This window comes from Somniosus microcephalus, chromosome 2 (assembly GCF_052327205.1).
Source record: "Somniosus microcephalus isolate GS21.2 chromosome 2, FLI_Smic_1.0, whole genome shotgun sequence".
Classification (NCBI taxonomy): domain Eukaryota; kingdom Metazoa; phylum Chordata; class Chondrichthyes; order Squaliformes; family Somniosidae; genus Somniosus; species Somniosus microcephalus.
Window position 1 is genome coordinate 283578968 of NC_140988.1, and position 25054 is coordinate 283604021.

The 25054-nt window shown below is 45.4% G+C and overlaps 1 protein-coding gene across 1 annotated transcript in view; it reads right to left on the bottom strand.

The window, feature by feature from the left end:
- LOC147123429 (phospholipid-transporting ATPase ID-like) overlaps positions 1 to 25054 on the bottom strand; it is a 342460-nt gene that overhangs the window by 31978 nt on the left and 285428 nt on the right. The window contains exons 21-25 of the mRNA XM_085966014.1: positions 18190 to 18373; positions 11962 to 12185; positions 10077 to 10160; positions 5780 to 6025; positions 2988 to 3126 (exon numbers count right to left, since the gene is read on the bottom strand). Of these exons, the coding sequence (XP_085822140.1) occupies positions 2988 to 3126; positions 5780 to 6025; positions 10077 to 10160; positions 11962 to 12185; positions 18190 to 18373 (877 nt within the window). The remainder of the gene's footprint in view (positions 1 to 2987; positions 3127 to 5779; positions 6026 to 10076; positions 10161 to 11961; positions 12186 to 18189; positions 18374 to 25054) is intronic.

A 25054-nucleotide genomic window follows, 5' to 3' on the forward strand; every position in this document is an offset into this window, starting at 1 on the left:
GCGTTTCTCACATCTCACCCGTTGCCCCCCCTCAACCTGTACCCGCATGCTGCCTCCTCTCCTGCTGGCCCAGTCTGCCCCTGCACAGGTGCAGGTGGATCAGTTTTTGGTGGAGCCCTCTCAGACTCCAACCCAGAGGTCATCGGCTGCGAGCACATCAGAAGTCAGAGCATGGAACAGAGAAGCCTGCCTCTCCCTCTACTGAAGCCACAGGGGTTGCACCACGTAGGAGTGCTATGGAAAGAAAAAGAAATGCTTTGTAGTTCACCAAAGGTGCATTCATGGGTGTATTTAGATATATGTTACCATCTTTTTTATTAACTCACGTAAAATTTATTACTTTGCACCACTTTTCCGTGTTCCCCATTCTTGCATGATGAGTGCCAACTTGAGTTTTCAGTTGTTTGGTGCTGAATGAGAAGACATGAATTGACTGAGACCAATTGGTACATGTACAATGAGTGAATGGTTGGTTACAGGACTGTTTGTGTAAGTGGAGAAGAGGAGCAGAGATGTGATAATTAATTTGAACATAAGAAATCGGAGCTGGAGTAGGCCATTTGGTCCTAAGAGCCTGCTCAGCCATTCAACAAGATCATGACTGATCTTCTACCTCAACTCCAACTTCCCGCACTATCCCCATATCCCTTAATTTCCTTAGATCCCAAAAATGTATCGATCTCTGTCTTGAATATACTCAACGACTGAGCATCCACAATTCTCTGGGGTAGAGAATTCCAAAGATTCACAATCCTTTGAGTGAAAAAATGTCTCCTCATCTCAGTCCTAAATGGCCGACCCATTATTCTGAGACTGTTTTAGATTCCCCAGCCAAGGGAAACATTTTCTCAGCATTAACCCTGTCAAGCTCCTGAAGAATTTTATGTGTTTCAATTAGATCACCTCTCATTCTTCTAAACTCTAGGGAATATAGGCCTAGTCTACTCAATCTCTCCTCATAGGGCAATCCCCTCATCCCAGGAACCAGTCTAGTGAACCTTCACTGCACTCCCTCTAAGGCAAGTATGTCTTTCCTTAGGTAAGGAGACCAGAACTGTACACAGTACCCCAGGTGTGACCTCACCAATACCCTGTATAATTGTAGTAAGATTTCTTTACTCTTATACTCTAATCCCTTTGTAACAAAAGCTAACATACCATTTGCTTTCCTAATTGCTTGCTGTACCTGCATGTTAACTTTCTTTGATCCAGTGTGAGTGACTAACTGAACCTTCGAGCTATTGTGGCATCCCTAGCATCCAGAGCAGCAATATGATCCTCCTCTTCCTGCTCTCTATTGAAATCCTTATCAGATGAGGAATGTTGAGCGGCTTGTTCCTCAAGCACCTCAAGTCTTCACTGCTGCACTATGTTGTGCAGCACGCAGCACATGACAAATATCCTAGAGACCCTCGCTGTTGAGTGCTAAAGGGCGCCTGCAGACCTCTCCAGGCATCTGAAGTGCAACCTGAGCATGCCAATGGCTTGCTTGATGACAGATCTGGTTGACATATGGCTCGTATTGTAGTGCTCCTGGTGCTCATTGGTGGGGTTCTTCTGAGATGTCAGCAGCCAACTTTGAAGGGGGTATCCTTTGTCACCTAGCAGCCACCCTTTAAGGCTGGTTCCAGGTCTGAACAGGTTGAGGATGTTGGACTGCCGCAGTATGAAAGCATCTTGGCAGCTACACAGAAATCTGGCGCACACGTGCATAAACCTTTTCTTGTGGTTGCACACCAGCTGAGCATTGATGGATTAATATCCCTTGCAATCGGTCCTGGTTGATCTGGGGGTGCGCGGATTGACATGTGTGCAATCGATGGCACCCTACACCTGTGGGAAGCCAGCCATAGACGCGAATCCCAGAGCCCGCTCATTCTGGCTATTGTCATCACAGGGGACGTTTACTTATCTCCCAGCCCTGGCAAACAATCCTGCCTCATGCATTTATGTGCTGCCAGCTGCAAGACCCTCACTATGTCTCTGGTAAGGCCTTGGAAGGAATCAGAGGTAAAGAAATTGAGGGTGGTGGTGACTTCAACAGCCACTAGTAATGTGTGGCACAAGGCCCAGCAGGTCTTCTTCTAGGAGGCTGCAGATGTCTGCGATCATCTGACGTGACAATCTCAGCCTTTGGAAGCACTGCCCTTCCGAGAGGTCAAGGAAGCTGAGCCTCTGGCCATAGACACTTTTAGTTGGGTAGTGCCTTCTGCTTCTTTGACCCCTCTGTTGCTCCCCTCTCTGCTGGCCACCAGAAGCTCCCTCCTCAGCATACCCTTGATTGTTTACCTCATTTGAAGTTCAATCAGAAGCAGCCATAGTGCCATCCATCCTTATGTTCTCTGTGTGGACAACTCCAAACTGTACAAATAAGTCTCTCACAACAAGTGCTCTCACCAAACCGTTTCCCAGAGGGAATTGAGAAAGCAGCTGTGAGCATTGAACCTTTATTCAGATCTGGCCTCCTGACCTTTAAACATCCCGATAAAGTGCCACTCAATATCACCTCGCTTTCACTGCCGCGGTTCACGAACCCTGGAAAAACCGTGCAACAGGCGTTCAATTCAAATCGCATGATACGAGGTGCGTTTAAATATGCTAATGACGGACCTGCCTCGCCAGAACAGGTTACTTGGACGCCCCAATATCCACCACAGTAAAAACGGAAACGGCAGCGTGCATGGTGGGTTAGAGTCGTGTTTCCTGAATTTGACAATTTAACCCCTCGCCCGACCGTCATGGGGAGTTATCGAGCCCATTATTTCCTCTATATATCATTGTATTTGCATCTATTCTCTATATGAAATATTTACATATAAATGAGTATCACAGCCAAATAGAATAAAATTGTTTTTTTGTTCAGTAAAGCAGCATTGCCCTTCCCCAGTATTGTAATCTTGTAAAATACTTTAATAGGAAATCAATAGTTACTTTAACATAAAATAATTTCCAACATCGATTATAATCACTGTATTAAAAGTACATACCTACAAAGGGAAATGAATTTGGGAACATCAGATACATGCCATTGCTGTACATTGTAAATGTTATTGCAAAGTAGACAGCAAGACTGCCCCAGATGAAAAAGTGATTGATAGCTGTCCAATATGTTGTATCCAGTGCAATCTGTTGACAAGCAACAAGATTTGTGAAGTCAAAATTATATGTTCATTATACATCAGTAAATAAACATTTATAAACCTAGCCTTTTGAAGAATTATGGGTAATATTTTTGCAATATTAGGTGTTAAGGTATTTTGGGTTAAGACATTCAATCAGATATTAGTTGACACTATTCAACATAATCTCAACAAGCAGAAACAAGGTACCTGGCCTTTATTAATTAATATGAATTTGTGTGCTGGTGCCAGGAAAGGGCATACAATGAACACAAAAGAATTGGTGCAGCGACCATTATTTTTTCAGAAACTGCATTATTTATTCCTATTAAACAATTCATTAACTATAAAGATGCATTTTTGGCACAAAATGTGTTCTCCTAACCACGGAGAAGTACAAGAAGACTTGAACCATGAAGGCACAGTTAAATGTGAATGAAGAGAGCTCTGTTAAAAATTGCAAACACACTCCTAAAAAGAGCACAAGTCCAGCACAGACCCTTTACCTTGATTAGTACAATAGGTCAAGTGAACCCAGACAGTCCTCCCTACAGCAAGCCAACTTCTAAAAGGGAGGCTGGAAAGTGATGTAAAATAGAAGCTAGACCTCAGAAAAGCCAAATTGATCCTAAAATAAAATTACCAATGAATTTGATATGTTTAAAGAAGGAGAAGTTTTCAAAATTCACCCAAAAGGACAAAAGAAAAATGGATGCCAGCACAAGTACAACAGCAAATAATTATCAGATTCTACAATGTAAAACGATGATTCAGAGGAACTGGAAACACCTGCGGAAAATACCTGAGAGTTTGGTTATATACCCAGCAACACAATTGAAGCTCCTTAGCCAGTCCACAGTAAACAAATCACAGCCACAAGAGTACAACAGAAGAAAAGACTATGGGGGAGAAATTCGGTATCGCCCCATTTGGGGCGCAATTATCGGCCGGGCGCAAAGATTAGCGCCTGGCGCTAATTATTGCCTCCGACTGCAAACTTGGCTTTTATCGCCCCTGGTGGTGATTGGAGCGCTAAATCAGGCGCTTCACATCTGTCTTAAGGCGCAATGGCCAAGGAGCGAGGCGCTAACTCACAGCGCTGGCGAAGCTCATGCGATGTCAGTCAGCAATGGAACACAGACACACTGGCACCGGCCAATTCTTAAAGAGGAGTTCTGATGAATGGTCATCGACCTGAAACGTTAACTCTGTTTCTCTCTTCACAGATGCTACTTGACCTACTGAGTTTCTCCAGCATTTTCTGTTTTTATCTTAAAGGGGAGGGTTTATCTTGGTCTCCATCCATATCCTGTTCATTGCAGCCTTGAGTCTCGGCCTGGAGAGACCTGTACATCAAATCTGCTGGAAAGAACAATGGAGAGACCCAGGGAAAGAGCTCAGAGTGCAGCCCCCACAGTCTCTTCTAAATAGATACAAGGAAAGGCAAATCAAAATGAACCTGCAAAGTGCTGCTCAGTATGCAAAACTCCTTCAGACAGTGTAGAATCTCTCCAGAAATCTCTCTCTCTCTCTCTCAGAATGCATGGTGCAAAAATGACACCAACAAAAAAAGGCAGGAAGCGGTCGCCTTTAAATAGCGCTCCCCCAGTCCCTTCCCGACTGCAAAACGCTCCCCTCAACCTGTCGTTGCTAGCGGCAGGCGTTAAGGCAGGGGGCGCTACTCAATTTCCAGTCCGGGGCGCTACCAGGGCGTTGCGTACTCGACTGACGTCATGATCTGCCGGCGCAGGAGATCGTGGCGGTAGTGTTTAGCGCTGCCGCAAAATGTCCGGTCAATTTCGCAAGAGGCGCAGATATTGCCGCACCCAGGCGCTAGTTGGTTTGCGCCCCACTTAGCGCCCTCTTAAGGCGCTAATGGATGGTGCTACCAACTGAATTTTTCCCCCTATGACAGGTAACAAAAGTGTGAGCCAACACTGTAACTAAAACCTCTGATGGAAAAGGTTCCTATCAACAATACAAGTAACAAGCCTGCTAATCTAACAAGCAGTGGTAGTAGAATAGTAGAAAAAACAAGCAACAGCAATTTTATCAACCAGTGAACATCAACCATGGTTCAGTTGGCTGAACTGTTAATATTGGCACTGTTGAACTTTGTAATTGACATATATGCCAGAAATCTCAACCTCGGCGGGAGTATAAAAAGGGCGATATTGGATCGGCCACCCATTATAAACTCCACCCGATTTTCCTATCCCTATTTAAGCATAATGGCTTGCTAGACCCGGCCTCTGGATTACTAGTTGAGTAACTTAATCACTATGATACCATACCCAGTGGATGTTTCACTTTTTACCACTACTAATGTAATAAGTCACATTGTTATTTTATTTCCCTGGGTAAACATGATAAATTTGAAAAAAATGTAACTAACATCTCTGGCTTAATGCTATGTCAGTAGTGAGCAAAAACTTGGCAGAGCCACAATGATTGAACAGCTCAGCAGTTTTCTATCTCCCACACATAGTAACTGTCACAAGCCTGTCTAAAGTGCCATCACATGGAAATAGTGACTGTGACTGAGGCAAATTTGGTTTCAAGTGTAGCTATAGGAAAAACAAGGCATAATGAAGTGTGTCTTTAAAATGACATATAGTATTCATAAAATTAAAAAACAACATATGAGTAGTCATAGTTACCTGTAGAGTAACAGCCACAAGCAAGCATGTCTGAGCAATTAAAGCAAAGGACTGATAGTCTGATACAGTCTCTCCATCATCCCTTACTCCTTCAAATAGAGCACCATAAGGAATAAAAAAGAGGACCAGGGAACTGTAAACTCCATGGAGAATACATTTTACAAATACTAGTTTGCTGAAATAAAGATTAATCTGCCCAGGTTCATAAAGTTGAGGATATGCCATGCTCCAGCGGTCATTAACATCCTGCAAAGACAAAACCAACTACAATCAGTACTGAATGTCAGGTCAAACATAGATCATATATACGTATTCTTTCATGTTAGATTCGTTTAAATCTTGTTCACATTTTCACCTCAATTTTTTCCTGCTCTCCCAAAAATTCTGACTCATGCTGGGGGGTACAGTTCTGGCAACGCTGTAGTACTTCACCCAAGTGGCCATTCTTCATGTTTTAACCCTGACAGTGATGGTCAGAAACCTATTCATTCATGTGGGGTATCTTAACTGAACCTGATTCTGTACTCACCCAATGTCTACATATATGCACTTCCATGAATCACTGGATAATAAGCAGGAGCAGAAGTCTACACAAAAGTTTCTCCTTCTTCAACTATAGCATGTTCAAGGCTGAGATCAGCCAATTCAGTATAAACTAGGAATCAAAGCTTGAACACCCTAGCTTCGACTTTAACCTCAACCCCTACCAGATGGGCGGGAGGGTTAAAATATCAGGATTGTGCAACCTGATCCCATTCCCGCCACTTTAAATTTTAAAGTGCATAATATAGGCCAAGGACGAGGCTCTCGCAAAAAGCAGGTGAGGACCTGATTACCATACCAAAGTCGTGGCCTGATGGCATCGTTGGCGCTATGACTTAAATTTAACAGAAAGTGAGAAGGATGCTGGAGCTGTGGGATTCCCGGCAGCTGAACCGAGGCGGGAGCTGCAGCTCCCCAAGGAAAGTGGCACTTTCAGTACACCTTGTGGAGGAGCAGGAGAGAGCCTTCAGGCCTTCCCCAGCTCCAATCTCCAGCCTTCTCGATTACAGGCCTTCCCCCACCACCTCGCCTCCCCAATTGCCAACCGGAGCTTCCTCCCAATTGCCAACCAGAGCTTCCTCCCACCCCCTCACGATTTCCGACCAGAGCTTCTCCCCTCCCCCCCTTCCGATTGCTGACCGAAGCTCACCCCGCATCCCCCTTTCGATTGCCGACCAGAGCTCACCCCGCGCCAACCCCCTCCCCGATCGCTACTTCCTTCCCAGTGTCAGGGATTGTCCCTAAAGAGAGTCGGGGTAAATGGGTCGTTTTCAGGTTGGCAAACTGTAACTAGTGGAGTGCCGCAGGGATCAGTGCTGGGGCCTCAGCTATTTACAATCTATATTAATGACTTGGATGAAGGGACTTAGTGTAATGTAGTCAAATTTGCTGATGATACAAAGGTAGGTGGGAAAGCAAATTGTGTGGAGGATGCAAAGAATCTTTAAAGGGATATAGATAGGCTAAGTGAATGGGCAAAAATCTGGCAGATGGAGTTTAATGTGGGAAAATGCGAGGTGATCCACTTTGGTAGGAAAAATAAAAAAGCAAATTATTATTTAAATGGGGAGAGATTACAAAATGCTGAGATACAGAGGGATCTGGGGGTTCTTGTACATGAATCACAAAAAGTTAGCATGCAGGGACAGCAAGTAATTAGGAAAGCAAATGGAGTGTTGGCCTTTATTGCAAAAGGAATGGAGTATAAAAGTAGGGAAGTCCTGTTACAACTGTACAGGGCATTGGTGAGACCACACCTGGAGTACTGCATACAGTTTTGGTCTTCTTATTTAAAGAAGGATATACTTGCATTGGAGGCAGTTCAGAGAAGGTTCACGAGGTTGATTCCGGAGATGAAGGGGTTGTCTTATGAAGAAAGGTTGAGCAGGTTGGGCCTATACTCATTGGAGTTTAGAAGAATGAGAGGGGATCTTATTGAAATACATAAGATTCTGAAGGGGCTTGACAGGGTAGAGGATGTTTCCCCTCGTGGGGGAATCTAGAACTAGAGGGCATAATTTCAGAATAAGGGGGCACCCATTTAAATCGGAAATGAGGAGAAATTTCTTCTCTCAGAGGATCGTGAATCTTCAGAATTCTTTTCACCAGAGAGCTGTGGTGGCTGGGTCACTGAATATATTTAAGGTGGAGATAGGCAGATTTTTGAAAGGTAAGGGAGTCAAGGGTTATGGGGAGCGGACAGGGAAGTGGAGTTGAGGCCAAGATCAGATCAGCCATGATCTTATTGAATGACGGAGCAGGCTCGAGGGGCCAAATTACCTACTCCTGCTCCTACGTCTTATGTTCTTATGACCCCAGCTGCAGCCTTCTGCCGTGAGTGATCCCTCCCGCCCGCCGGCCATGATGTCCATTTGGCCGGGTTCTTCGGCTGTTTTCAGCCTCCCCGACACCCTCCCCAATTCCCCATTCATATCGGTGCCTTAGTCTATATGGTTCAGAATCACACCACATACTGTAGTTACGCAGTGATCTATTAGGGTGTCTAATTCATTTTTTTAAATCACAATTTTTCTATTTTCTTATTGTTGCTGGATATTTTAATTTGTTTAAGTATTTGTTTCCCAGTAATAAATGTACAAATTGGGTATTATATGGCTTTAAAGTGTAAAGATTGGCTGATATAAATGGTGGGGCTGAAATTCCTAAGGTCTTCGCCAGTCTCCCACCATAACTCCAGCAGGACACTGGCAGAACCGTGCAGAGAATGGCGGAGACCAAGATGTGCCAGGCCTCTGCCATTTCTGGGAGTTTCCTATTTGCCTTGTGAGGGGTAAACCTCCTCACGCACCGATAAGACAAATGACGGCAAGGGGGCAGAGCGAGGGGCAGAGACTTCCTACGCTGGGTGTTCCCACTTCTCTGGCTCAGGTGGGACCAGGTGTATCTGTAGAGGCCGGTACGCCCAATGAGGTGAGGCAGATTGACCTCTACAAGGTGATGGGAGCTTCATCGGTGGGGTACAAGCTTGGGAAGCAGCCTTGACAATCAAAGCAAAGTAGGCAAATAAAAAGATTTTCCAGATCAGCCCCCTTACACAGGCCAAGGGGTATATGTCTGGGGTCGGGCAACCTCTCACCTCCCATGTCAGGTGGGAGCATGTGTTTCCGGACACATGAGGCAGGTGATCACCTGAGATGTGATGAAATTGCGCTTGCGCATGCCTATCCCATGCTAATTAGGTGTGTCCTCCTCACCCCACCCCAATGACCCTGCAAACTTCAGTGCAGTGAAATGCTGGAGGACACAGACAAGCGCAATCCCAGCATAACTGTGGGATCATATGCCAAGGAATTTTGACCCATTAGATTTAACTGTTTTAACCACCTTCTAACTCCTGAAATTAATTTGTTTACTTTTTTCTTAAATTAACATTAATATCTTGCAAGGGAGGTTGCTCAAGCCTATCATTTTACATGTTAAGATTTCCTACCATCTGTCTAATAACTAATTGCTTAAATTATTTTGTATCCAACTTAACTAATTACATTTTGGAATATATTAAACAATTATTTCAGATATGCTGGCCTCTACTTTTACTCCTGGATGGAAAAGCAGCAAAGCGAGCGGCGCGCCCATCCTGGAGCAGCAGCAGGCAAAGCGAGCGGCGTGCACATCCAGCAGCGGCAGCAGGCAAAGCGAGCGGCGTGCCCTTCCAGGAGCAGCAGCAGGCAAAGCGAGCGGCGTGCCCATCCAGGAGCAGCAGCAGGCAGGCTGGGCCAACTTTACCGGCCAGGCCTAATTTTCATGCCACCTGCCGACTTCCCGACCGAAACTGCCAGCAAATTGGCAGGAAGCAGCTGTCCAGCCATTAAAATTATGCTGGTCAGAGGCACCGCTGGAGACCAGAGGGAACAGTTTCCGGCACTAATGTAAGTGGATTGACGGAAGTGGGGAATCCAGATCGGGGGGGCGTGCAGGGGCGATTCCCAGAGCAGGAGAGGCCCAATGTTTCCTCGATGGGCCTGGAGGAGTACTCCTACTCCTTCTGGCCCACAAAGAAACGAAAAAAAACGTACCTTACTGGGCCTCTTCTGGTCCTGACTCCTATTCCCGGCAGGTTTGGCTTGGCAGGGAAGTCACAACTGCTCAGGCTTCAGGTTAAAATCACAGATCAGCCCCCTGATGACATCATCAGCGCCTGCTCTGCATATTTAAAAGATGACCCCGCCAGCTGACGTGCCTGCTAATGTGAGGGCAGCCCAGAGAGAGTCAATCAATAATTTTACAGACATACCTGATCAAACAAGCTCATTGCTAATACAGGGAGAGATGTATACACTAAATTGTACAGTGTAATATACCATTCATCATACACAGTCTGTAGAAAGAAGAAAAGCATTGTTAAGATTTATCAAGTCCAAAAATGAACAATTAGATATATAGCAAAGATTCATAAAATTTACTGAAATAACTTCAAAATAAACTGGGAACTAAGTAGAAATCATATCGGTTCTCAGGCCATTTAGCACCCCATGCGAATTTCCACTCGAATTTTCTTTAGGCACCAGTGGACCTGTCAGTTTGATATTTTGTATGTTACTTAGGCTCCAGTGACATTTTAATACTCCTGCCAAGATATCACTGTTTCAGGAACATGCCCATATGGCCTGAACCGTTGACAAAAAGGGCTTTTAAAGAGCCCAGCTTGGAGTATTTACACCCCATGAGTTAATTTATAAATGTTTCTTTTTGTTTTCACTTAGGTGGTAAGGTACTTTTGTTGCAACTGTTGTGCCAATGACACTTTTGTATCAACCGCAATAATAATACAATTGTTTGGCCCATGGGATTCCCCTTATATTGTGTATTTTTGGAGGAAGAAGCAGAGGCAGGTCAGGCTGTACCAGATGCATTTTGCGGCTTCCCACATTCACAGACTCAGACAGACATACCTACAACTGTCAGAAGAGCAGTGCTTGTGCAGGCTACAATTCACAGGGGAGGCTGTCAATGAGTTGTGTTACAGTCCGCAAAGTGACTGTAGTCAACTTCATTCCTAGGCTGCTACAGCCAGTGGCTGTGAAGGTTACAACAACCTTAAGCTTCAATGGCTGCATATTATTCTAAAGTGTGACTAATAACACCACCTGCAGGAGTTTCCTCATGATGGAAGATTGTGAAAATTGTAAAGACACAGGCCACGATATTTACTGGGATGGGATTTACAAACCTGGGGTGGGGGGGGGTGGGGGAGGGGGGTGGTGCGGAATGACTCCACAGCGTGCATGGTTTTTTTTTATAACAGGTTCCCCACCGGGAAGCCAGCCTGGTTTGGCTCCCTATTGGGTGGGGAATGCTCCAGAAGAGGCCGCAACCCAAGAGCAGGTAGGTTTCCTGCTGCTGGGGTAGAAATTGCAAGGGGGACGGGTATAGCGTGGTTTGGGGAGTTGGTGTTGATCGCGGGGGGTCGCTGAGAGACCAGGGCGGAAATGGGGGATTGGTGATTGCGGAGTGTGGGGAGGGGGTGGAAACCAGATCTGCTTGGGGGTGCTGGGGGGAAGAACTCCTGCTCCTCCTGGTCCACAAACAGTGCTGGAAAAGCACTTATCTCTTGCATGCAGCAGTCCTCGCCTCACTTTAGCTGCCGGGTTCCCTGGGAAACCCAGACGGCCAGTGTTAAAGCTGGGAGATAGAATCTGAGGCACACAGCCACATTAAAATATTTAAATGAGCGACCCACTGCTTGGGAGCGATTTGGTCGCCCGACCCCTGTCCTGCCTCTGTTAAAACCGGACGTGGGCAGGTTCGAGGCGGTTTGGGTTCGGGTTTGAGATTTTTTACATTTAACATCACACCCGACCCAAATCCACATGTTTTTGGGGGTTAAAATTACCCCCATTGGGTCAGTACATCATAGGGCGGACTGGTGCTCTTCTTGCACCTCTCCACTTATGCCAAATCAGAAAAATTAGGCTCGCTAGTTAATGACCCAAACTACAACTTTTTCATTTATCATCACTGGCTGCTTGCTACTGGTAAACCTGTTCAATTCAGGGCACAACTTTCTTAAAGGGGTAGTATTTCACTTGAGTTCTCCCCCCACCCTGTGGATTAACATCAATTCCAATTTGTATATGGGTTGAATAAGAGAGGAAAAATAATTTTTGGAGCATTTTTACCTGTGCTGAAAATCCACAGAAGAATCCATACCAAAAGTGAACAAGTGTGAAGGCAAAATTTTTATAGAAAAAGTATCGGAGAAATCTGCACATGCGAAGATACGACCATCTTCCATGGACTAACAACAGACGCTGGAGATAACGAAACTGAGCAAAGGAGAAATCACTTGAAAGGACAGCTTGTGTTCCTTCCTCGCCACTTATACCCACACCAATATGAGCAGCTGTAGGAATATATGAATTAAACATTATTTAAATTTACTTTACATCTTTAAATCAGCCTATGGAACAATGTTGAAGCTAGAATGGGAGAAGAGTGAATAAACCAACTAGAGGATCATGAATCAGAATCTCTGCAATGACTAACTTTCCATTAATTTACCCTCCATGCAGGAGTGTTTCTCCAGGCCCAACAAGGAAAGTTCAGGCCTTCCCTGCCCCAGGCTCATCGCTTCCTGAATCAAGATCCTCCCGAAACCCCCCCACAATGACTTACTGAGTGCCTTGGACTGTTCCTTCAGTCCTGGCTGATGGACTCCAGCCACCCGAAATGACACTTTAGCCCGTCGGCCAGCTGTCACTTCCCACCTGTTTTGGGTGGGCAGCCATCCGAGGGCATGCAGATGACGCTCGGGAGTTAAAATCACCCAAACCTCACACTGCCACATTCAGGGGAGCTTGGCACTTGCCTTGGAGCAAAAGGCCTAATGTTCATTTCAGGCACGTGCCCTGGGTGCCTATGGATGAGCCTTTATCAATATGGCAGGTGGCAAACTTCCAAAACTGTAAAACAAATACGGCGTGAGCCAATTTCTGTCCAGTTAGAGCCAAGTTTCTGTTAGTTTATTAAATCTATTGAATTGATTTTATATCCCGGGTGGGAAAGCAGCCTAGTAAGTGGCTGGCTCCATCGGGAGGGGCAGCGTGAAGGCCCAGATGATTTTAAAGGCTGGGCTTCATTAGTATGCTGCTGGCCGACTTCCTGATCAAACAGCCTGGAAGTTGGCAGGAAAATTTCAAATGAGCCAACATTCCCAGCCTTTTGGGGGAGAGAATTCTAGATTTCCACTACCCATTGCCAGAAAAAATGTTTCTGAATTTCACTCCTAAATGGCATGGCTCTAATTTTAAGATTATGCCCCTTGTTCTGGATTCCCCCACCAGAGGAGTCTCTCTGTATCTACACTCTCAAATCCCTTTATCATTTTAAAGACCTCGATTAGATCACCCCTCATTCGTTTAAACTCAAGGTAATACAAAACCATGTTTATGCAATCTCGCCTCATAATTTAACCCTTTAAACCCTGATATAATTCTCGTGAATCTGCACTGAACCCCTCCCAAAGCCAATATATCTGTCCTAAGGTTTGGTGCCCAAAAATGATGCAATGCTCCAGATGGGATCTGACTGTGAAGGCCAACATTCCATTAGCCTTTTTGTACCTGTGCACTAGCTTTTAGTGATTTGTGTACATGGACATCCAAATCCCTTCGCTTCTCAACAGCTCCCTTTCTCTTACCATTAAGAAAATATTCCAATTTATCTTTCTCAGAACCAAAGTTTTACCTATTCACTTAGTCTGTCTATGTCCCTTTGTAACTTTGTGCTCCTATCTCCACAACTTACTGCACCTGCTAACTTAGTGTCATCTGCAAATTTCTTCCTTCCTCTCTATTCCTTCATCCTAGTCATTAATATATATTCTGAAAAACCCCAAAACAGATCCCTAGGAACACCACTTGTCACTTACTGCCAATCAGAGAACGTTCCCTTTAACCCTACCCCCCGGTCTCCTACCTCCCAAACAATTGCCAACCCACGTCACTAAATTACCTCCAATTCCGAGCACTCTCTTTTTTGTTAATTGCTCTTATCCGGAACCTTAGCAAGTGCCTTCTGGAAGTCTATATAGGCAAAATCCACCATGCTAGTGGGTTCCTCAAAAAATTCAACTAGATTAGTCAGACATAGAATCATAGAGTGATACAGCACAGAAGGAGGCCATTCGGCCCATTATGTCTGTGCCATGACTTACCCGTCACAAATCCATGCTGACTCTCTTTGATCAGCTTATGATTGTCTAAGTGCTCAGTTATTCTGTCTCTGATGATAGATTGCAGTAACCTCCACACAACTGAAGTTAAGCTGACATGCTTGTACCTACCTGGTTTCTACCACCCTCCCTTCTTAAGAAATGAAATGACATTTGCAAAATTTTCAATCCAAAGGCACAAATCTTGAAAGTAGCGAGCTTTGGAAAATTATGAGTATTTTGTAATTGAATCTGCAATTTCCTCACCTATTTCATTTAATACCCTGGGGTGGAAACCATCAGTCCTGGAGATTTGTTTATCTTAATTCCCAGTATTTTCTCCATTACCATTTTTTAAACTTCCTCCCTGGTTGTAGAGCTTGAGTCTATAGAGATAGGGAGAAGCAAGTCTAGAGGGCTTGAACACAAGGATGAGAACTTTAAATTTGAGGCAGTTGAGGACTGAGAACCAACATGGGTCAGCAAGGGCAGGGGTGATGAGCAAATGGAACTTGATGTGCGATCGGATACGGGCAGCATTTCATGGGACACTTTTGTTTATTCCCGGAAATCTCGGCCACCTAAATCGCAGGCTTCACCAGCAATTTTTCTTGTTCCCCAAGCACTGCCCTCCACTGCATTGCACTAGCATATTGATGGCATTCAGAGATCTCGGTTATAGGTTCTAGATCCAGGTTTTGGGAGCGCAATGCCAAACCAGTCTCTCCACACCGCTGTACTGCGTCTCTAATCTCTTGCTAGCCCATTGGAGCCTGAAGCAAATGCACAGAAGACAGGCTTTCCATTTCCCAAACTTGGATAGCATAAAAATAGATAAAGAGGTGGTACTTCAAAGGTTGGCAGTACTCAAAGTAGAAATATCACCCAGTCCAGATGGGATGCACCCTAGGTTACTGAGGGAAAGAAGGGTGGAAATTGCAGAGACTCTGGCCACAATCTTCCAATGCCCCTTAGATATGGGGGTGGTGCCAGAGGACTGGAGGATTACAAATGTTACACCCCTATTCAAAAAAAGGGGAGAGGGATAAACCTGACAATTATAGGCCAATCAGCCCAATGTTAGTGGTAGGGAAATTTATAGAGAGAATAATCTGGGACAAAATTAATTGGCACTTAGAAAAGTATGGGCTAATAAATGAAAGACAGCATGGATATGTTAAAGGAAAATCATGTTTGACTAACTTGCTTGAGTTCTTTGATAAGTAATGGAGAGGGTTGATGAGGATAGTGCAGTTGATGTTGTGTATAAGTATTTTCAAAGGGCATTTAATAATAGACTTGTAGCAAAATTAAAACCCATGGGATTAAAGGTTCAGTGGCAGCGTGAATACGAAATTGGCTAAGGGTCTGAAAGCAGAAAGTAGTGGTGAACGGTTGTTTTTCAGACTGGAGGTAAGTATACAGTGGTGTCAGTATTTGAACCACTGCTCTTTTTGATATATATTAATGTCCTGGACTTGGGTATATAGGGCATAATTTCAAAGTTTGCAGATGACACGAAACTCAGAAATGTATTAAGCATTGAGGAGGAATTTAACGCAGAGAAGTGTCAAGTGATACATTTTGGTAGGGAGAATGAGGAGAGCAATATAAACTAAATGGTTCAATTTTAAAGGGGATGCAGGAACAGAGAGACCTGGGGTGTATGTACACAAATCATTGAAGGTGGCAGGACCAGTTGAGAAGGCTGTTAAAAAAAAATGGGATCCTTGCCTTTATTAATACAGGCATAGAGCACAAAAGCAAAGAAGTTATGCTAAACCTTTATTAAACATTGGTTAGGTTCAGCTGGAGTATTGTGTTCAATTCTGGGCACCACAATTTAGGAAGGATATCAAGGCCTTAGAGAGGGTGCAGAAGAGATTTACTAGAATGGTACCAGGGATGAGGGATTTTAGTTATGTGGAGACTGGAGAAGCTGGAGTTGTTCTCCGTAGATCAGAGAAGGTTAAGAGGAGAGATTATAGAGGTGCTTAAAATCATGAACAGTTTTAATAAGGAGAAACTTTTCATTGGCAAAAGGTTTGTTAACTAGAGGACACAGATTTAAGGAAAAAGAACCAGAGATGACATGAGGAAACATTTTCTTTTACGCAACAAGTTATGATCTGGAATGCACTGCCTGAAAGTGTGGTGGAAGCAGATTCAATAGCAACTTTCAAAAGGAAATTGGATAAATACTTGAAGGGAAAAAATTTACAGGGCTATGGGGAAAAAGCAAGGGAGTGGGACTAATTGGACAGCTCTACCAAAGAGCTGGCACAGGCACAATGGACTGAATGGCCTCCTTCTTTGCTGTAGCACACTGTGATATGATATGCATATTCCTGCCAAAGTTACAGCTGAAACATAGCCTTGGATTTTCAGCCCCAATATCCACATTGAGGTGGTGGTGCTTTCATAAACACCCATGTGATAGACATATTAATAATAAGATACGGATGAATTTACGATAAGTTGAGTTCAGCACTGCCAATAGTGCATATATATTTATATAAGTCACATACATTCATTTACTTCTATCTCCCTTTAAATGGTTCTCAGGACCTCAAATATTAATCTGCACAACTCAGCAGCCATTAAGATCGGGGGGGGGGTGGAAATTGGCTCACGCCCCCTTTGGGGTGATAACGTCACCAGGGCGCTACTTTTAGAGCCCCGAAAAAGTTAGCGCGCCCAAAATTCAATGGTAGCGCCCCAAGCTTACACCATCAGCAGCTTGTAAGTGAGAAAAGATTGTGGGATGAGATGGAAGAGGGATGTGAGAAGGAGGATTAGGTATGAGCATACCGTCATCTTCAATGGTTTCAGCCTCGCCGATTACCACGGCCTCGGTGACCACCCCCCCTTCCCCTTCAAAAATGTTAAGCATGGTCTCCTCCAGCTAGGTCAGGATATGCAGGCTTGCATGTCCCCTGCCGGTTAGCTGCTCCTGCCTGCGGTTATGAGCTACCTTGCCCTGCAAGAGAAAGGGAAGTGTACCGGTGAGTGTGGTGCAATGTGTTATGTGCCTGTCATGGATGAATAGCTGGCAGTGTGTGCAAGGCGTGAGATGTGGGTATGAGGCTTGCACCACTGGTAAGTGTGTGAGGGTTTGGTGAAGTTATGAATGTGAGGTATGAATTGTGATTGATAGAGATTGTTGGTAGGTGAGTGATGGGGTTGTGGTGCATTGAGCAGTGTGTGAAGCTAGTGGTGCAGTTAGTGGTAGACGGCTTTTGATGATGCATTCACTGACCTTGACCACTCGTGTGAGGTCATTGAAGTTATTTTGGCACTGGATCCAGGTCCTCGGGGCAAGACTGCTGGCAGTGACCGCTTCGGCTATCTGCTCCCACTGCCTTCTGACCGTGTGTCTGGAGAGCCTCCCGGCCCCCTGCGGGCTGAGGACCTGTCTTCTCCTTTCTACCCTGGCACTAAGGCCTCTAGTGCTGCGTTGGAGAACCTTGGTGCCCTTTCTCTGCCCTGTTGAGCCATTACTGAGTCACAGTTGCCTTGACAAGCACTTCCAGCAGCTACTGAATGCAGAATGCACCTCACCTTTAAGAGGTGCAGACTGCCTTTAAAAGCGGAGGCTCATTTTAAATAGAGCTAGCCTTGCCCCCGGATCACATGCTGCCTGCATTACTTTCAACGGGCACAGGTCGATCGCGCATCGCGATCCCCGCATCCGTTTTCGGGCCTAATCAACTTTTTAGCCCTAAGGAATTGAGGCATGACCGATGATAGAAGACTTTACAGATGTTCATAGGCCAGTTACTTCCCTGCATTTGACTCTCACATTCCACATCCAGCATTCTAACATATTTTGGGGAAAAAATGTTGGTTCGTGATGCTGAAGTTTGCAGTCATTACTTTTCAATAAATGCACAATGAAAGGACTCCGAACCTAATTCTCCAATCTGTGCCTCTATTTAGCGAGGCAATGTGCTTAGAGCAGTCTTGCGAAAATTACACTAATATTTCTTATCTTTGTTATCCTCTTCCCCACCATTCAAAAGAAGCCACGTAATCATAGTTAGCCATTTCATTTAGCGTTTAATACATGATAATAAACAATTTTTGTTTCAGTAATTATAATTTTCATAGTGATCTAGTTGGAATTTCCGTAGTGAACTAGTTGGAATTTTGGAAAAAAGTCCTAACACCCAAATCAGTGTTATTTCTCACTCACCTTTGATCATGCTTACATCATTTGCACCATCTCCAATTGCCAGCGTTATTGCTTTCTTGTACTTTTTCACCAGTTCTACCACCTGAGCTTTCTGAAGAGGTGTTGCACGGCAACAGATAACTGTTTTACAAAGCGAAGCTGTTTTTAAGAATTCTATTTCCATGTCTTCTTCTAAAGCATATGCCTGTATTTGAGTAGAATACATATTACCAAATCTATCTCATTAATTCCAATTCATTAGAAATTCATTGTCTCACATATGTGCATGATAGAAACAATACAAAGGAATTCAGCATTCAAAGGGTTCAATGCCCCATTCATAGTATAGCAGTGATGTCAAAGGCAGCCCTAACTCCGACAGCAGTTCTGTAATAAGAAGGCAGTGCTGATGCCTTTGGTGGAACTACCTCGGAACGAGATATCTCCTGTTGACACTGGATGCCATAGGTCACCATATTTTGTCTTAAAGCTGGTAGGCTCTCAGGACAGCAATACAATTGAGCAATGATAGTTTGTAAAGACCTTCTATTACATCTCATAATCTCAGAATGGCTTGGAATTATGAGCCCAGAAACTTTGGTTCCAATGATGCATAACTGGAAGTGCAGCAGGGCAGGACTTCTGATCACTGGTTTGCTCTTGTCTTGAGTCCATCCCAAATCCTGGAGATGGAGTCATTTGAAAATTAGGAGCGGGCTGGACGGTTTCTGTAACAGGCAGCCACGTGGTTGCCATGTTCCAACATTACAACAATATAGAGTCAATTGACAAACTCTATCTACTAATTGTTTGCAGACTTAAGGGGAAAAATTCAGTTGCTTGCGCCGCCTGTTAGCACCTTAAGAGGGTGCCAATTGGGGCGCAAAGCAACTAGAGGCCGGGCGCGGCGATGCTTGTGCTAAACACTTCCGCCACGATCTCCTGCGCCGGCAAATTGTGACGTCATTCGAGTGCGCAACGCCCCGTTAGCACCCCAGACCAGATATTGAGTGGCGCCCCCTGCCTTACCACCTGCCGCTAGCAACGACAGGTTGAGGGGAGCGTTATGCTGTCAGAAAGGGACTACGAGAGTGCTATTTAAAGGCGACCGCGTCCTGCCTTTTGTTGTCAGTGACATTTTTGCACCACGCATTCTGAGAGAGAGAGAGACTTCTGGAGAGATTCAACGCTGTGTGAAGGAGTTTTGAGTACTGAGCAGCACTTTGCAGGTTTATTTTGATTTGACCTTCCTTGCTTCGCCAGCACTCTGAGGTAGCGCCTCACTCCTCGGCGTTTGCGCCTTAAGACAGGTGTGAAGCGCCTGATTTAGCGCTCTAATCACCTCCAGGGGCGATAAAAGCCAAGTTTGCGGTCGGAGGCGATAATTAGCACCAGGTGCTGAACTTTGCGCACGGCCGATAACGGCGCCCCAAATGGGGCGATACCGAATTTTTCCCTCTTAAAGTTTAAATTTAAATGCTGCAAACTGATTCTAAGGTTAATAAAAAATTGTTAGTTCATGATTTTGTTGTTTGACTTCTTTGAAAATTGGCAAAAAAGGTTTAATCAGTAGCTTGTGCGGATCCTGATGGGAAGCTGGTCATATAAATGAAAATATAATCTGAACTGTTAGGAGTAAGACAGTTCAATGAGCCAAATTTAGGTATCATTAACTCCAAGGCATAGGCTGGATGGTAAATCCCAGATGGTTCCTTAATGAGGAGTTTAGGTGAAATGGTTAAGAATTTGTCTGGTGCCCTTGATGAACATTCTTGTCAGAGTATTGCTCCCAGTGTTCTTACACTATTGGGTCAATTTTAAATTGGGGCAGGATTGGTGCGTGGGGGGCCCAAAAGTCGCTGAAGGTAAAATGCGCCGGGCGGGAATGGTACGACCACGGGCCGGTAAGTGAACTTGGTTGATTTTAACACAGTGTTTCCACTGGGTGGGACAGTGGTTAAATTGAGCCCTACGATTCTGTAAAAATCAATGGAAATGAAAATTGTATGGTTTCTGTAACAGGCTGCAATCCGCAACACCAATTTTACATCCGGGTGGCATGTTGAAAATCTACCTCTGTGTATCTAAAAAAGTGAAAGAAAGCTAGTTATTAGTTGCGCATTTCTTCTGACCTCTAATTGACTTTAGGATTTGCCTAAGAGCAGTGGTCTTAATTTGACATCAGGGTGGCACTGCAATTAGATGTGACTTTAAGGGGACACATCAGTTTACACACACCTGCACTTCAGCAGCAAAAAAAAAAATAGGGATAGATTTTAACTCCCTCTGCTTGGCAGAAACAGGGTAGCAGCAGAGTTAAAATGAAGGTGGTAGCCTTACTACCTTGTAACCACTCATCTGCCATATTTCCCATGGCCATCCTCTGGGCGGCCGAGATGCCCAAATTAATCATTAGTCCATGCAAATTGGTATCCTATATCGTACATAGGACCCAGATGCTGTTTTAACTGCCTGTTGGACGGAGTGTCTGCTGTGGACGTTCCACTGAGTAAAACCTGCGAGAATAGCAGAACAAGTCCAGGTAAGTGCTAAAATTATTTTCCTGGTGCTAGGAGGGTGCCCGATAGTTAAAATGTCCCCCACTGTGTGTTATAATATTCCTGTGTTTACAGAACATCAGCCCAGAAATTCTATGGCGTGTGGGCAACATCCTGCATACGTGTTAAGACTGACCTGCCGAGGATCTCTGGTGGACTTTACAGGGTCAGGAGGAGATCCCCTGTTTTTTATGGCAACAGTGAATGCCCATACCAACATAGGGCACTCACCATGTTAGAAAGGCCAGAAAGTCTGATACAAGTAGCTAGGTCCAAGGGGATTGCTGGTTCCAGGCCACAATCCTGTTCAGAACGTCCAGGTGGGCCCCACCTCCACCATCTGGCAGCCTATTACTGGCGGCCACTGGTCCTGCCCCATCAATTGAGAGTTTGAGGATGTTTCGAGACTTTGCCACTGGTCCTTCCCCCTTGTATGCCACTGGCCTTGTCAATGGCATATGAGGGGGTTAGCCAGGGGGCAGCGACTCCAAGTGGCACGCCAGCGGCTGGATTTTCCCAGTGGAGGCAGGTTCGCATTGGGTTCAGTGTTTGGCAGGTTCCGGTCCTGCTGCCGGTTCCAACAGCATTAAGATAACGATTTTCATTAGATTGGGCTTATTAAGCCCGCCATGTGCGTTACCCAACCCAATCAGTGGGTGCGGGTCCACTGCTTGCCTTTGCTGACGTCGTTGACTCAGCCTCATTTAAGGAGCCCATGTAGCCTTTGGGTTTCATTTACTTTCTGATGCTCCTGAGTGCTGGTCTTTGAGAGATGATCGCTCCTAGAACAAAGGCTGCTCCCTGCTTTGATGATGACTCCCTCCATGCTCCTGTGGAGGGAGTAAGAGGGCACAAGGAGGTTCTGTTCCCTTCCAATGGATGGAGGAAGCCTCCTCAGCACACAAAGGTAGCCTGGCTGCAAATTGCTGAGGAGGTAAGCGCTAGGTCGTTGTGTGCATGCATCTGGCTGCAGAGCAGAAAAAGGATCAATGATCTGCTACGTTCAGCAAAAGTGAGTATAACATCACACTTACCTTCAGTTTGCTTCCCATCTCTTCTCATCACCAGCACTCTGCATTGTCAACCTACTCCTGCACATCCCAACTTACCCTTACATCCCTTAACCATCCAACTCTATGTACAGAATCACTTCACCATCCTACTATGCACCCCTCACACTTGCTCTCACTGTTATGCAATGACAACAACTAACAATGCGCAGAAAGGGACCTTGGTATTGGCACCTCACTCCATCTTTGTCTCCCTCTAAGCATCTGTGCTATGTATTTGGACAGGTTGGGTGATTGGGCAGATGCATGGCAGATGCAGTATAATGTGGATAAATGCGAGGTTATCCACTTGGTGGCAAAAACAGGAAGGCAGATTATTATCTGAATAGCAATAGATTGGGAGAAGGGGAAGTGCAACGAGACCTGGGTGTCCTTGTGCACCAGTCGCTGAAGGTAAGCATGCAGGTGCAGCAGGCGGTTAAGAAGGCAAATGGTATGTTGGCCTTCATAGCGAGAGGGTTTGAGTACAGGAACAAGGATGTCTTGCTGCAGTTGTACAGGGCCTTGGTGAGACCACACCTTGAGTATTGTATACAGTTTTGGTCGCCTTATCTGAGGAAGGATGTTCTTGCCATGGAGTGAGTGCAGCGAAGATTCACCAGACTGATACCTGGGATGGCAGGAATGACGTATGAGGAGAGATTGGGTCGATTAGGCTTATACTCGCTGGAGTTTAGAAGAATGAGAGGGGATCTCATTGAAACTTATAAAATTCTAACAGGACCAGACAGACTAGATGCAGGAAGGATGTTCCCGATGGCGGGGGAGTCCAGAACCAGGGGTCACAATCTAAGGATAAGGGGTAAGCCATTTAGGACAGAGATGAGGAGGAATTTCTTCACCCAGAGAGTGGTGAACCTGTGGAATTCTCTACCACAGAAGGCAGTTGAGGCCAATTCATTAAATATATTCAAGAAGGAGTTAGATATATTTCTTAAGGCTAAAGGGATCAAGGGATATGGGGAGAAGGCAGGGACAGGGTACTGAGTTTGGATGACCAGCCATGATCTCATTGAATGGCAGAGTAGGCTCGAGGGGCCGAATGGCCTACTCCTGCTCCTATCTTCTATGTTTCTATGTATTCTTTACACTCACTCCATCAATCTCGCTGAAACTCCACTTGTGTCCCTCATTGCAGGAAAAGAGAGTCCACAATAAGAGGGAGAGGGGAGGACAGGAGGAGGTCCACCTTCCATGGCGCATTTAATTAACGCTGAGGAGGCTGTTATCGAGATCATTGGAGGTGGTGAGGAGCTGGAAGTGGGGGACGGCGAGACAGGCGCAGTACAGCAAGCTGGTGACAGAATAGATTTGCAACCCTCTCATTTAGATTTCATGAGTGACTGATATGACATCTGATGTTCATAGAGATTGAGTTCTGATCATCTGCACAATGGGATGTGTCTGCTACCTAAATATCACATGTCTAACTCATGCTTTTACTCCCCCACAGGACCGTTGAGAGCTCCCCTCCCACTGTCCAGGAGGAAGAGCCAGACAATTCCTCAGCGGAACCTGCAGCCTCTGAGGAAGCAGCGTCAGCAGAAATGAGCGCACCCAGCACCAGCGCAGAGATGCAAACCTTGGTGGGTCCTTTGCGAGACAGAGTAGTGTCGTCACCTGGTGTATCACAGCGCACAAGTGAGCAGCAGCAGATGGTAGAGACAGGAACTGCAGTGGAGAGTCCTTGTCGGAAGCCGCTGGATGCTCCCATCTCTGCTCAGCTGCATGTAGATGCTGTGCCTCTGGGGCCATCCAGAAAGAAACAGAGCCTCAGGAACAAGTGCAGGAGGCTCTGACAGGGTTTGCAACCATGGTAACTGTGAGTGTGCAGAGAATGGAGGAGTCCATGTCAAACATGAACAATGCCATGGTGCACGCAATGGCGAATGTAGGCGCTGCCATGGAAAGGATGGCAACCTCCATGGAGGACATAAATCGCCAGACTCAGGAGAACATGGTAACACTTCTAAATAGATGGTCATCTATGCAGGATAGATGGGCATCTATTGAGGAGAGAAACCAGAGGTTCATGGACGAATGTAAGCATAGAAATGGGTCCTCATGGCCCCACTGATGTTCAGCAAGGTGCTCTCCAGCTACTTGCTAGCAGTGAAGTGCAGGTGACCCATGAGAGGGATGTTGGTGGTCGACAACAAGGAAGTGGGGACTCCTCTCCAAGCGCTCACACTCCCATGCCACTGTGGAGCCCTCGGTCAGAGCCCCAGATTCCTCACCCAACTGAGATGACCGTCGCTACCCCTGCATAGCCACAGGAAGAGCAGACTTTTGTGGTGCCCTCCCAGGCTCCCAAATCTAGAGGACGCCCGCCAAAGACGTCTAAGCAGGCGCAGCAGAGAAATGAGCAAGCTACCTCTACATCTGCTGAAGCCACAGGGTGGTAGAGAGAAAACGGGGAATTATAGACCGGTAAGCCTGACATCAGTAGTGGGGAAAATGCTAGAGTCCATTATAAAAGATGTAATAGCAGAGAACTTGGAAAACAGTGACAGGATCGGACAAAGACATCATGGATTTACAAAAGGTAAATCATGCTGGAATTTTTTGAGGATGTAACTGGTAGAATAGATAAGGGAGAACCAGTGGATGTGGTGTATTTGGACTTCCAGAAGGCTTTCGATAAGGTCGCGCATAAGAGAATAACGTGCAAAGTTAAAGCACATGGGATTGGGGGTAAGGTACTGTCTTGGATAGAGAACTGGTTGGCAGACAGGAAGCAAAGAGTTGGAATAAATGGGTCTTTTTATGAGTGGCAGGCAGTGACTAGTGGGGTACCGCAGGGATCGGTGCTAGGACCCCAGCTATTCACAATATATATAAATGATCTAGACGAGGGAACTAGATGTAATATCTCCAAGTTTGCAGATGACACAAAGCTGGGTGGGCACGTGTGCTGTGAGGAGGATGCAGAGAAACTCCAGTATGATCTGAACAGGTTGGGTGATTGGGTAGATGCATGGCAAATGCAGTATAATGTGGATAAATGCGAGGTTATCCACTTCGGCAATAGATTGGGAAAAGGGGAAGTGCAACGAGACCTGGGTGTCTTTGTGCACCAGTCGCTGAAGGTAAGCATTCAAGTGCAGCAGGCGGTTAAGAAGGCAAATGGTATGTTGGCCTTCATAGCGAGAGGATTCGAGTACAGGAGCAAGGATGTCTTGCTGCAGTTGTACAGGGCCTTGGTGAGACCACACCTTGAGTATTGTGTGCAGTTTTGGTCGCCTTATCTGAGGAAGG